The sequence below is a fragment of the Mytilus edulis genome, chromosome 5 (genome assembly GCF_963676685.1).
Source record: "Mytilus edulis chromosome 5, xbMytEdul2.2, whole genome shotgun sequence".
NCBI classification, from domain to species: domain Eukaryota; kingdom Metazoa; phylum Mollusca; class Bivalvia; order Mytilida; family Mytilidae; genus Mytilus; species Mytilus edulis.
In genome coordinates, this window is record NC_092348.1 from 80,795,511 (window position 1) to 80,808,829 (window position 13,319).

The 13,319-nt window shown below is 31.3% G+C and overlaps 1 protein-coding gene across 1 annotated transcript; it reads right to left on the minus strand.

The window, feature by feature from the left end:
• Positions 1 to 917: 917 nt before the first annotated feature.
• On the minus strand, positions 918 to 13,132 carry LOC139524549 (centrosomal AT-AC splicing factor-like). The gene is made up of 9 exons (XM_071319403.1): positions 12,993 to 13,132; positions 9,584 to 9,747; positions 8,833 to 8,937; positions 7,061 to 7,127; positions 6,662 to 6,727; positions 5,209 to 5,331; positions 2,987 to 3,107; positions 2,568 to 2,700; positions 918 to 1,586 (listed from the first exon to the last, which is right to left on the minus strand). Exons 1-9 carry the CDS (start codon positions 13,119 to 13,121, stop codon positions 1,010 to 1,012), a joined length of 1,485 nt encoding a protein of 494 aa, XP_071175504.1. The 5' UTR covers positions 13,122 to 13,132; the 3' UTR covers positions 918 to 1,009.
• Between the last annotated feature and the right edge of the window lie 187 nt (positions 13,133 to 13,319).

Here is a 13,319-nt window from a genome sequence, read left to right on the forward strand (position 1 = left end):
AAAGGGAAAGGGGGATGTGAAAAAAAAAATGGGGGGGGGGGGGTAAATTTTTCTCATTTCAGATTTCATAAATAAAAAGAAAATTTCTTCAAACATTTTTTTGAGAGGATTTATATTCAACAGCATAGTGAATTGCTCAAAGGCAAAAAAAATATTTTAAGTTCATTAGACCACATTCATTCTGTGTCAGAAACCTATGCTGTGTCAACTATTTAATCACAATCCAAATTTAGAGCTGAATCCAGCTTAAATGTTGTGTCCATACTTGCCCCAACTGTTCAGGGTTCAACCTCTGCGGTCGTATATAGCTGTGCCCTGCGGAGCATCTGGTTTTATTTGTTTTACATCTGTCATTTCGAGGCCTTTTAAAGCTGACTATGTGCATGGTATGTGCTTTGCATATTGTTGAAGGCCATACGATGACCTATGATTGCTAATTTCTGTGTCATTTGGTCTCTCTTGTGAAGAATTATCTCATTGGCAATCATACCACATTATCTTTTTTTATATTAGACCTCATTTCATTCATCATTGATCAAGGTTAAAGTTATCATATAAGGTCTGTTTCTTAGATAATGATTAATAAAGTGCAAATGATTGTCTGCCAGGTTTCATATGACCTTGATCTCCTTGTCATAGTTCATTGGTCAAAGTTAATTTTTCCAGGTGAAGTTTGTTTCTTAGAAGCTATAGGTCAACACCGTCAACTAAATGATTGTAAGGTGTACATGTCCTTTTGACAGGGTTCCTGTGAACTTGAACTCATTTGGATCACTATATGTTAATTTTATGTATATGTGCATGTGTCGGAAACCCTTATATTACAAGCTCTAGTAAAGCAGGAAAGACATTCATTGTGGGCACTCTTGTTTTTTACATTGGAATTTTAAAAAGTACATTTTCAGTCAGAAATGAAGGAAAACAGATGTTTTATTTCCTGTGATTTCATGTCTGTAAACAAAGACAGAATAATTGAGTATACTATGTATATAAAATGAAGACATGTTTTTCACTGAGTATATGGCATTGATGCAGTACTTGAAGGCGGTCTACAATTACTGATTGTGTTATAGTTCATTGGTATATCAGTTCTATTCTGTTCTATAAAGTTGTAAAATTGATGTTCATTATTTCCTCCATACCAAGGTACACCTCGACCAGGCTGACCTTCCGTATTATAAACCGGCGCTGAATTTTGAAAGTTATGTATGTTTGGCATATTACAATTATTGTTAGGTAAATTGTTCATAGTTGTGTCAGATATCACATTTTTCCTAATATATGGTTGGATAGGTGTCGCTGTAGCCTGAAAAGAATGGTGATTATTTTGTAGACCAGAATTTGACTGTCTCTCCATTCCATTGTTTGTATTTTGGTAAGTGTGGTGATGAAGTTGTAATTCATAATTTGACTGTCTCTCCATTTCATTGTGTGTGACTGTTTCACAAACTCGTTTCTTTTTAACATATGGTCTAATGTTTACTGGCAGTTCAGTTTTATTAATAGTTTTCTCCTCGCTAACATCATATTTGTTGTGTACATCACCTGCTGTGTTTGACATACCTAATTCTTTCCTAAAGAATATCCTGAAAGCAAATAACATGAATAAGGTAAAGTAAAGTTTCATCAATATTTTACAACTAAAATTAAGTCCAAAAAGATGAAGCATTTACATTTTTTTCTGTTTACTATATGGTATGATCTTTTTATATGGTTTTAATCAGTTATATTGTCTTTCACAAAACTATTTTTAGACAGACTAAAATTCACAAAGATTTTCGATTTTTTTTTTTACATGTAACCATATATCCAAGGTCTGTTGCAATGGCTTTCTTAGTTTTTGAGATTACATAAGCATACAGATAAAGGCAGAAATGACTAATTCAGTAAGGCCATGTTTTGGGAAACCTACAAAATCACTTGCATGAAAAATAAAATTTTATGCTTTATAGAAAAACCTTTTAAGTTGGTTGAATTCTGTCCAACTGTTTAGAAAGAGATATGGATTAACAAATAGTGGCACAGATAACAATGATAGATGAACAGAAATTATTCCTGTGGAACAGCAGCTTATCAGGAAACATCAGAAAACTTATGATAGATAGATGTTTAACATGTCTTAAGCTATATTGAATGGAAGATATAAAACCAAGATTTCCAAATGGTGAAGTTGAAACCATCCCTTCATAAATTTTACGGACGCCATCATGAGTTGGTTGACTGTTATGGAATATATCCGTTTCACAGATGATATTCGATATGTTCCTTATGTTGTAACTATACAACATTGTTCCTTTTCACGAGTGTGACCTACCAAATAATACTATTTACCAGGTTTGTAATAACATGAGCAACACAACAGGTGTCACATGTGGAGCAGGATCTGCTTACCCTTCTGAAGCACCTGAGATTACTCCTACTTTTTGGTGGGGTCTGTGTTGCTAGTCTTTAGTTTTCTATGTTGTGTCTTGTGTACTATTGTATTGACAGTTTGTTTTTGATCTTTGAGTTTGAATGTCCCTCTTTTGTCTCTCTTTTGAAACCCGTAAATAAGAAAAATAACCTACTCAGATTGCTGTCTCCTCCCTGTATTCCATACTCTCCCGAACGATGGTAACCACTGTGATGACAGGGAACCAGATCGGTCAAATTTGGCACCTACTCTACCCTCTGGTAATTTTCTGGATTTCTCTTTTTCTACTGCAAATTAAAACATTGAAACAATTAACTAGTAAGCTACCATAACTGTATCATGAGTAAGAACATACACCGTTACTAATCATTGAACCTTTACCCGGTAAATAATTCACAGGTTTAAAACTTTATAACAAGAATATTAAAGTTTATTTTTGTTGCTAATCAACTCTCTCTTTTAACAAATCTTACATAAAATATCTGAGGTGTCCATAGGACCATTATCATTTATAATACTTATAATATTAGTTATAATCCATATGGAAGGATTATTATCATTTATAATACTTGCAATGTTTATTATAATCCTCTATGGTAGGACCAATTTCACTTCTGTTATGTGTGTCTCCCTCTCCTTGAAGCCATGGTGGTAGAGCATCTGTATGAACATTGTCTTTAGCTGCCCCTAAATTCTGTCATTGTTAAAAGAAATATCAAAATTACACACTGACAATGTTAACCTGCACATCTGCTTGAGGCCTTTACTTTAAATTTATATGTTCCTATTTTATCAACTTATAATTCTGCTTAATGTTTCATAAAGACAAATCTGAGGAAAAATAAATCTTGGCAGTGCATTGCTTGAAATTCATTTCCTGATCAGGCATTTATTTAATAAAAAAAACATCAGAATTACAGACTTATTATTATGTTAAAAAATTGTGTCAAGGGAGATAACTTAAGTGAGTACAATTCAGGGAAAGATAATCAAAGGATGAATTCTACAAATCAACTAGTTATATAGCTTTATTCATTTTTCTTGCTTAGAAATACAGTTATCTATATTTCTATTACAATGTGAGTATTTATATATATATCAATCTCTTTGTATATAAATATCTAACGACAATTTACAAATAAAATGATTAGCTGTTGAAAAAATTGTAAGGTGTCTGTGAGATTATCTCCAAATCGATTTATTGTTATTGATATAACATTTAAAAAAGATACAAATCTAGTGGCATCAGTGACAGACATATAGATTCAATCACTGCAAGAAATGTGTAATGTCTCCACTCAAGACAGTTAAATTTGCCAAGTTTGTTTAAATAATTAGAATTTAACTATTGAGAGAGGAGAAGTATTTTAAAACATGAATTCCTTTACAAAGACTTGCAGAAAGTTGTGTTGTATAAACATCGTATGTGACGTCATCAGATATGGTCACCTTTTTTCATGAGGTCATAACAGAAAATTCAGAAGAAACCAAGAAAATTTGATGTCATAATTAAATTTCAACAAATCATTTGACAAGAACAGATATTTCACTAGTAACAATATAAGAGAATAAATTTTTCACAATAGGTTGGGAAATGTAAAAATAGTGAAACAATTTCAGAAAATGTAACCTACCATAAATATCCTTCTTTTAGAATGATGTTTATTGACTTTCTTCAAAAATATGTTCTGTCATTTATGATTCAGTAATTGTAATTTTCTATTTTATTCTACACAAAACTATGTTTGTATTTGTTACCTTTATCTTTCATAAAACCTCAAAATTTTAATAACTAAAATAAAATTGAGAATGGAAATGGGGAATGTGTCAAAGCGACAACAACCATAGAGCAGACAACAGCTGAAGGCCACCAATGGGTCTTCAATGTAGCGAGAAACTCCTGTACCCGTAGGTATTTTTGTGATTTTACTGTCCATATATAAAAAGTGAAATCACAAAAATACTAAACTCTGAGGAAAATTCAACGGAAAGTACCTAATCAAAATTTCAAACACATGAAACGAATGGAAAACAACTGTCATATTCCTGACTTGATACAGACATTTTTGTATGTAAAACAAGAATGTGTCCACAGTACACAGATGCCCCACTCGCACTATCATTTTCTATGTTTAGTGGACCGTGAAATTGGAATAAATTCTCTAATTTGACATTAAAATTAGAATGATCTTATCAAAGGGAACATGTATACTAAGTTTCAAGTTGATTGGACTTTTACTTTATCAAAAACTACCTTGATCAAAAACTTTAACCTGAAATTTGCTCTATCATTTTCTATGTTCAGTGAACCGTAAAATTGGGGTCAAAACTATAATTTGGCATTTAAATTAGAAAGATCATATCATAGGGCACATGTATACTAAGTTTCAAGTTGATTGGACTTCAACTTCATCAAAAACTACCTTGACCAAAAACTTTAACCTGAAATTTGCAGTATCATTTTCTATGTTCAGTGAACCGTAAAATTGGGGTCAAAACTATAATTTGGCATTTAAATTAGAAAGATCATATCATAGGGCACATGTATACTAAGTTTCAAGTTGATTGGACTTCCACTTCATCAAAAACTACCTTGACCAAAAACTTTAACCTGAAGCGGGACAGACGGACGAACGAACGAACAGACGGACGGACGAACGGACGCACAGACCAGAAAACATAATGCCCCTCTACTATCGTAGGTGGGGCATAAAAATGGATTTAACCTGGTTTTATAGCTAGCTAAACCGCTCACTTGTATGACAGTCTGATATTGATTTTAACAATATACTCACTTGAGTTCCAATAAAAGTCAATCCTTCACCATGTGCTGATAAAGTTGCTTTTCTCTGGACATTCGGAACACTTCTGGGTTCATTACTTCTAGAGCTTGTTTTATTGTTTCTGTCTAACTGTGGCTATTTTAAATTCAGGAAAATGTAACGTCACCAGCAAAGATATGTTCTTTTAATTCACAAAATAAGTCTTTTGTGAATTAATATACATATTTATGTGATTAATAGCCTTATTTCAAGTTTAATGCTTCATTAACATTTTAACCAAATCAATAGTTACCTTTTAAAAGTTAAGTTTGTGCAGTGGAACGACTAATGCCAAGAAAATAGTAAATGATAAAATAAATTACTTCATAATGCTTTGAGAGTAATTGCTAAAATATTTGATTAGAAAAGGTAAGGTACATTTCCTAAATATGTGTATTCTGTTTTTGGCAGGAATGGATTTAAACAAAACTTTAACAGCATGAAAGATGTTATACTGAGATTAAACTTCAAACAAGGCTTACAAACTCTTACATAAATTGATGTTTAAAGAAAATTACTAGATATAAAACTAAAAACAATTGTGTACATACTACAAAGATTATATTGCTAGACTTAACAAATTACCCAGTACATGCACTAATTCTAGCTATATATACTTTGTGGAAAGTACAATTTTTTTGTAAATAAATCAAGAATATTTCATAAGTATTTGTATTTCTTAATAACAAACATGACAAATGTAATAAAAAAAAATCTTTAACATTAGATGGTCCATGAAATACAATAAAACTGCTTAAATTATGTACACAAAGCTCTTACAGCAAGCACTGCAGTTGTAGACATTTTAGTATGCAAACTTGTCATTGAAACAAGACCAATTTTAAAATCATCATTTTATGTATTGTTGACAATTAAATCAAGCATCTACTGGTATTTTTTTCTCTAAATAACTATAAGAAAACAAATATGGACTCCTCTGTGTGAATGTTTTATTATATTTTTCTCACATAATGATTTTTTTAATCATTTCAACTGCTAAACCATTTTGAATCATGTAATTATAACCACTTGAGGACAATAATTCTAACAAGTGAATCTGTGATCTACTACTCACTAATGATACCCCCTCCCTGCTAAAAGTATAATGTTAACAGGAAGTTGTTGAGTGGTGAATCTGAATATGCATCACACTGTATAACTGACTCAAATAAATCCAGAAATTAAATATCAGAAATATTATATTTCCTGAGAAAGATGGGACGAGAAATTATTCATGAGACGACCAGACGAACTGACGGATGGACATACAGATGTAAAACAGTATACCCCTACTTTTTTAAACCAGGGTAAAATAATGCTCTCAAACATGGTACTCTTTACAGAAATCATCAGCTATAACATATATTTATCATAAACCAAACCAATTATTTTTACAAAATGGATACAGGCTAGAGAGATGACAGACCTCAGACATGAATTCATGGCACATCATTTTTCTTCTGGTTTCTTCCTCTTCTATGTGTTTAGAATCCTAAATAGAAAATTAGTATTTGAAATCATTGACATAAAGATGAGATGAAATCAATGCATAATTTAAATGAATTTTTACTTAATATTTTTAAGAAAGCTGCATTGAAAAGGCAACTATTTTTTATTAAAAATTTCCACAAATATTTACTGTTAAAAACATAAATCAAATTAGGTGAAGGGAGTTGAGTTATGTGGCTGTCTTCCTATCAAGATAATAAAACTTGTCGCATAAATCAAATCCAATCTCTGGTCAAAATACACATAGCTGCTCAGGGTACAATACTATTTTAATGTGATCTAGATCTTTTTCCTACATGCTAACTTAATACTATACCATTTTAAGAGTTTTTCTTTTTCTTTCTTCATACTTTCTTAACTTCAAAACTGTAGCTTCTTTAAATCTGGAAGAAAAATAATGCACAACTTATCTTTAAAACAAAATCTTATACAAAGTCATATTGTTCCAAAGCTTTGGTTCCTAAGATTGTCTGGCTTCTGATGTTATATTGTTTTGGTTTGCCTTTTGAAATTAACATAAAACAAATATGTAGTTAATACATGATATATATCAGTCGCTTAACAATAATCAAAACAACAAACCCTTTACTTAAGGGGGCTTAAGGATTTCGCTATATTTTTCTATAAATGAACTTTATCTTCTACTTAATAGAAAAATGAAATAAAAAAATGGGGTCACCGTTCATTTACGCTCACAATCTGCCTTCAAAAGAAGCATACATTTTTGTTAATGTCCTTTTTTTCTGTTGAACTAATAGGACAAATAACGGTAACATCGAAATAAAAAAAGAACTAAATTACAGAAACGCTAAAATTTTACAATTATTTAGTTTATGTACAGCTTATTCGAAAACAACAATAAAAAATTTAGGTCACCAATGAGTCAAAAAAGAAATTTCAATTTTGATGCCAAAAAATGGCTTTTTAGCACCAAAGGGAGATAATTTGGAGCATTTCAATGATATCTACATCTTAAAAGTCACCTGGGGCCAACACGAATGGATTTTTTGGAATGATTTTTGTACCATATGATATAATAACAACTACTCAAGGTAATAAATTTGTAATGAAAAATAAACGTTTAATTTTTTTCTGAAAATCTTATACCTGTGAGCCTCCTTAAACATGTTAAAGAGAATTTAACATTGCGTAAATATTTCACATTATGGTATAAGATTCAGAAAAAAGTAACCTTTTTACAACAAGCAAGTTTATGTTAACTCTAGAATGACAAAAAGGAACATTGTCAACACAGAAAAGGGTAGCTCAAAGTTAAATAAATGGGGAATGTGTCCATGAGACATAGATGATGCCCCCATTTGTACATAACTTTATTATGGTACATAACTTTTTAATGGTACATAACTTTATAAAGGGACATAACTCAGGAACTGTGAAAGTGACGCTACCCAAATTTGTACTTGATCTATGTTTTGTGATAATTAGCATTTTTTATAAGTTTCATAACATTTGGTAAATGCAAATTAAGTTAGGGAACAGAAACAAACATTTCAACAATTTTCCTTTTGTGAAGGGGCAGAACTTTTAAACGTTAAATGTGACGCCACCAAAATTCAAACTAGATCTATGTTTTTCTGGTAATTAGCATTGTGTACAAGTTTCATTACATTTGGTTGAGGCAAACTAAAGTTGGAAAACGTAAATGAAAAATCTAGCATTTTTTTCCATTTATAAAGAGGCATAACTCCAGAATGGTAAAAGTGATGCAACCAAAACCCAAACTTGATCTGTGTATTGTGGTGATAACTTATAAGTGTATAAGTTTCAAAATATTTTGTTGTGGCAAACTTAAGTTAGATAACTTAAACCAATGTTGGGACATACAGACTTACACAGGGACAAGGCTAAAAATTAATGCCCCTCTGCTAAGGCGGCGGCATAAAAACATTTATCATCAATCCTTACTTTGTATACAAATTTCATGACATCTAAATAAATAAAATATATGCTGTGTGCATGTGAAAAACAATGCTCATCATGACAATAATCTAATTTATTTGTGTTTTTTTTTAATTTTACTAAACTTCATTATTAGTTATTTTCATATAATTGGTATCTTCTGCTTACTTTATCAAAGCATCTTGTGACATTAAAAACTGTGCAGCTTGTTGCTTCTCTTCATCTAATCTATGTTGCCGTAGAAACATGTAAACAGATGTTCTGTGGGTATCTCTGTAACAAAACAAATAATCAATTTCAATTATAAATTTACATATAATGTATATATTTTTGACAAATTTGAGAACATATATTTATTTAAGTATATACATAACAACAATGAATTCTTATCGATATTTAATAGAAATAGTAGATTTTTTACTAACACAAATGCATGTTGAAAGCAGTACAGTGATCTATAGTTTAGTTAATTTCTGTGTTATCTGGTTACTTGTGGAAAGTCATCTTATTGAAAATAATACCCCTTTTTCTAATTTTTATATTGTCGTGAAATCATAACTCCAATGAATCCCATTTCAAAGTATGAAAATAACAGGAAAAGGGTGTCTGAAATATTTGAAAAGTGCATACACGTTGCAATGATCATAGTTCGGCTGCTTAACAAATCTAAAGTCAATATGTTCTATAGAAATGTGTAATGAAAATATTTTTTAGTTATTTCTGAGATAACTGTAAGGAAAGTTTTGTTGGACAGACAGGTAATAAGCCTTAGTATAATATTGCAATATAGCCCCAATTCCTAGTGTTAATAATTTATGAAGAAATAATAGAGAAGAAGTTTTTATTATTTTATTACTGGTATACAAGTACATGTAAATAACTATATAAAGTGTACCATGTAGAACAACCTTGAACTTACAGTGTAATGTGTTCCAACAATCCTCCAAATTTAACTATACACGTATCTAACTGAAGATGCTTGTCAAATTCATCCACACAAAAATAACACCAAAACTTTGCTCCAATCTCAAAACCAGTTTCTTGTAGATCTGGACGGTCTAATGTAGATTTAGCAGATTTCACCTGAAATAGGTTAATAAAATGTTAATAAAATTGAGAATGGAAATGGAAATAAGGAATGTGTCAAGAGACAACACGACAAAAGAACAGAAAACAACTGAAGGCCACCGGTGGGTCTTCAACACAATCAAGAAAATTCTGCACCTGGATGCGGCTTCAGCTGGCCCCTTAATAACTGAATTAACATGATAAAATTACATACATGGATAACTGGATTTTGTACAATTTATTATTGTATGAAATATTCAATTATGTACGTATCTTTTATGCAAGTTCCTTGTAGAACAATACGGCAGACACAATTATTCAAAGGGTAGACAACTCTACTTAATTGCAATGCTCTGCATACTGTTGAGTTAGTGTAGATCAGCGCTTTTAGCTAGGCGGTTACTTTCTGATGGGATCTACAGGCCAACAGCATATATTCATGGACCAAACAATATTCCACACATGTTATAAATTACCAAATCACCAAAACTAAACTGAAAGTACAAAGAATTCCTATACCACCCAACCTGCATCTGTAAATGATAGCAGAAGCAACATACTAGGATTAATCCACTATTTAATATACAGTCTACATAAGAAAATGCCTGTACCAAGTCAGGAATATGACATTTGTTATCTATTTGTTTGATGTGTTTGAGCTTTTGATTTTGCCATTTGATCAGGGATTCATGTTTGAATTTTCCTTGCACTCCTGTATTTTTATGATTTTACTTTTCATTCTTTTTGCTTATTCGACAACTTGGCATACCAGGGTATCCACTTCATTGACTCTACCGAAAGAATTCACACAGGGTTAAGTTCACCAGATACATTTATTTATACAACATAGAGTTTTCTCAATGTGTTGAAGACCAATTGGTGGTTTGGGATGTTTTGTGCTCTTTTGTCAGATTATTGTCTCTTTGACACATTTCCAGTTTCGATTCTCAATTTTTTCCCTGGTTAGGCAGCAACCATTTGATTTTCTGGGGGAGGGGGGCTATGGTTTTTTTCCCCAGATAAACTTTTTTTTTTTTCCTTCGGCGACAAGTCGAAAACAATTTTTTTCTTTTAATTTTAGCATAACATATAGTGACAGCTGAGGGTGAAACAAACAAATTTTTTTCTCAGGGTCAAAAACAAATTATTTTTTTCTCCAAACACTGGAAACAAACTTTTTTTTCCAAAAAAAAACATAGACCCCCCCCGAAAATCAAATGGTTGCTGCCTTATACCAATCAATATTAACTTCTCAGGTTCTTAAAATTTAGTTGTTATAGGTCATTGTGGGGGTTATTATTTAACATGATTAATTCAGGTTTTAATGACATAACACGTTTTAGTTGGCTAGTCTATAAATTATGACTACATATATGATTGATTAAATAAAGCAGAATTTGCAACGTAAGATCCTGTTAACATTTTCTAAAGATCAATCCTAAGAAGACCAAATTGATCTTAAGTGTAATGTACATTGTAAATGGAAAAGATGATTTTATACAGATCAATCTTTCTTTAAAGTGAATGTTATATCTAGATATATTAAAATAAAACCGTGCATGTTCAGTGGCAAAAACACACGTTTAAAACCAAGGTTTTGGATGAGAACAGTATACAGTCAAACCTCGTTGTGTCGAACTCGGTTGTGTTGAAAACTCGGATGAGTCGAAGTAATTTCTCGGTCCCGCCCCCGGCATAATTCCTGTTTGATCAATGCATTTTAACCTCTGATGAGTCGAACTCGGATGATTCGAATTCTCGGTTAAGTCGAGGTAATTCTTAAGTCCCGTCGATGTAAAATTGATGTAAATTGACCCTGATGTCTCGAAGTTCAAAATTTTTAAAAAATCGAAAGAAATAAAAACTGTAAAAATAAAATTCATAACGGATGTTTTTCTTGTTTAACCTATTCATTTCCATAAGTGATTAAAGCTGTGTAAACATATATGTTTGTAAAACAGTTAAAATGACATGTTTATGATGACCGCTAATCAACACTTTTGTTGATCGTCCAAGCGGAACTTAAATGTGCTGAACCTATTTCACTTGGTATAAAAACGAAACGAATTTTAATGACCCAAGCTGAGATTAAATTAACAATTAGAATAAGAACAATAATTAAAAGGATTAAAATATCTTATTAATTATTATGAGTCCGTCTTTTTAATCTATGAACACTGTTCTCATTCTTTATGGATTAGTTATGAAAATATTTTCGCGAGTGATTCCATAATTTATAGTAGCTGACTTTTGTAAATATTTGTGTATTGATTTTATTTGTGACTGTTGTGGTTGAATCTTTAAAAATACGGAACATAAATAAACAATTACATATTATCATATCGAAAAAAGCACAATGATCAATAAACATGCATCTAGTTTACAGAAATCACATATTGGTATTTCATACATTTCAAATATATGACGTCACACTCGACCTCGGATGAGTCGAACCTCGGATGAGTCGAATATTTTCGTCTGGTCCCTTCGACTTCGACACAACGAGGTTCGACTGTATATACAATGTATATATATGGATTCTGCCAGTGTTTTTATAATTCTATATTGAAACTTTAATTTCTATTTCTTTGCTCATGTTGCTGCAAATCCTCATCTTCAAATACAATCATGCCATTGACCTTTAATTTTAAAGTGATAGTCCTCTCATATTTCTTTGTTTATCATGTTTATTGACAGGTGACAGGCAAACCAAAAAGATAATCAATGGCGGATCAAATAGAAAAAAACAATAGATCAAAGGAAAATGCCGCCAAAAAGCAACAACGTGCATGAGTCTCAGGATTAATGCGTGAGACTTGGCAGCCCTGAATGACCCAACTATTTAGCCCATGATTTTGCAGTGTGAATGTCCATGTGAAATGCACATCTTATTCCATTTTATTTTCATGATTTTCAAGATTATTTGTTTACAAAATTTAGTTATCAGGTCAGACTGTTTAAACTTTCTTAATTTTGCAGCAAAAAGGCACTAGCGCCGTAGCGGTGACAAGATTATATATCATTTGTATATGTCAATCTCATACGAATTAGCGTGTAGAATTGACATATACAAACATAAACTTGCTACTTACATGTTATAAGATCCATTCAATATTGTGTACAAATGCAAAAAAAAATGATGTTTATACCTTGTTAGAACTAAATCATATTATATACCAGCAAACAATATAAAATGGGACTAAGAGTTCTAAAATTCTTATTCATCAAATAAAAATGTCTTCAACTGTTGAAATGACAACCTTTTCCGAAAACTTTTGAAGAATTCTCATAATTATAGATTGGTGCTTTTTTGAGTAGACATGTTTCTTCTTCTGTTTGTGGCTTATTTTGCAAAAAGAACAATATTGAAATTGATCTCTCAAATCCATTTTGGAGATCTGAAGAGAACAAGCTAAAAACCAGACGGGTCCGATTTTGTCTTTGATAACCTTTATTCAGCTTCCAATAAATATTAATCGTTATATTTTTATTCAGATAATAGGCCTATAGTTTTTTTCTAATAAATGACTATATGTTTTACTCGATGGCCTGCTTTTTGATGAAAATAGTATTTTTTCTCATTTCGG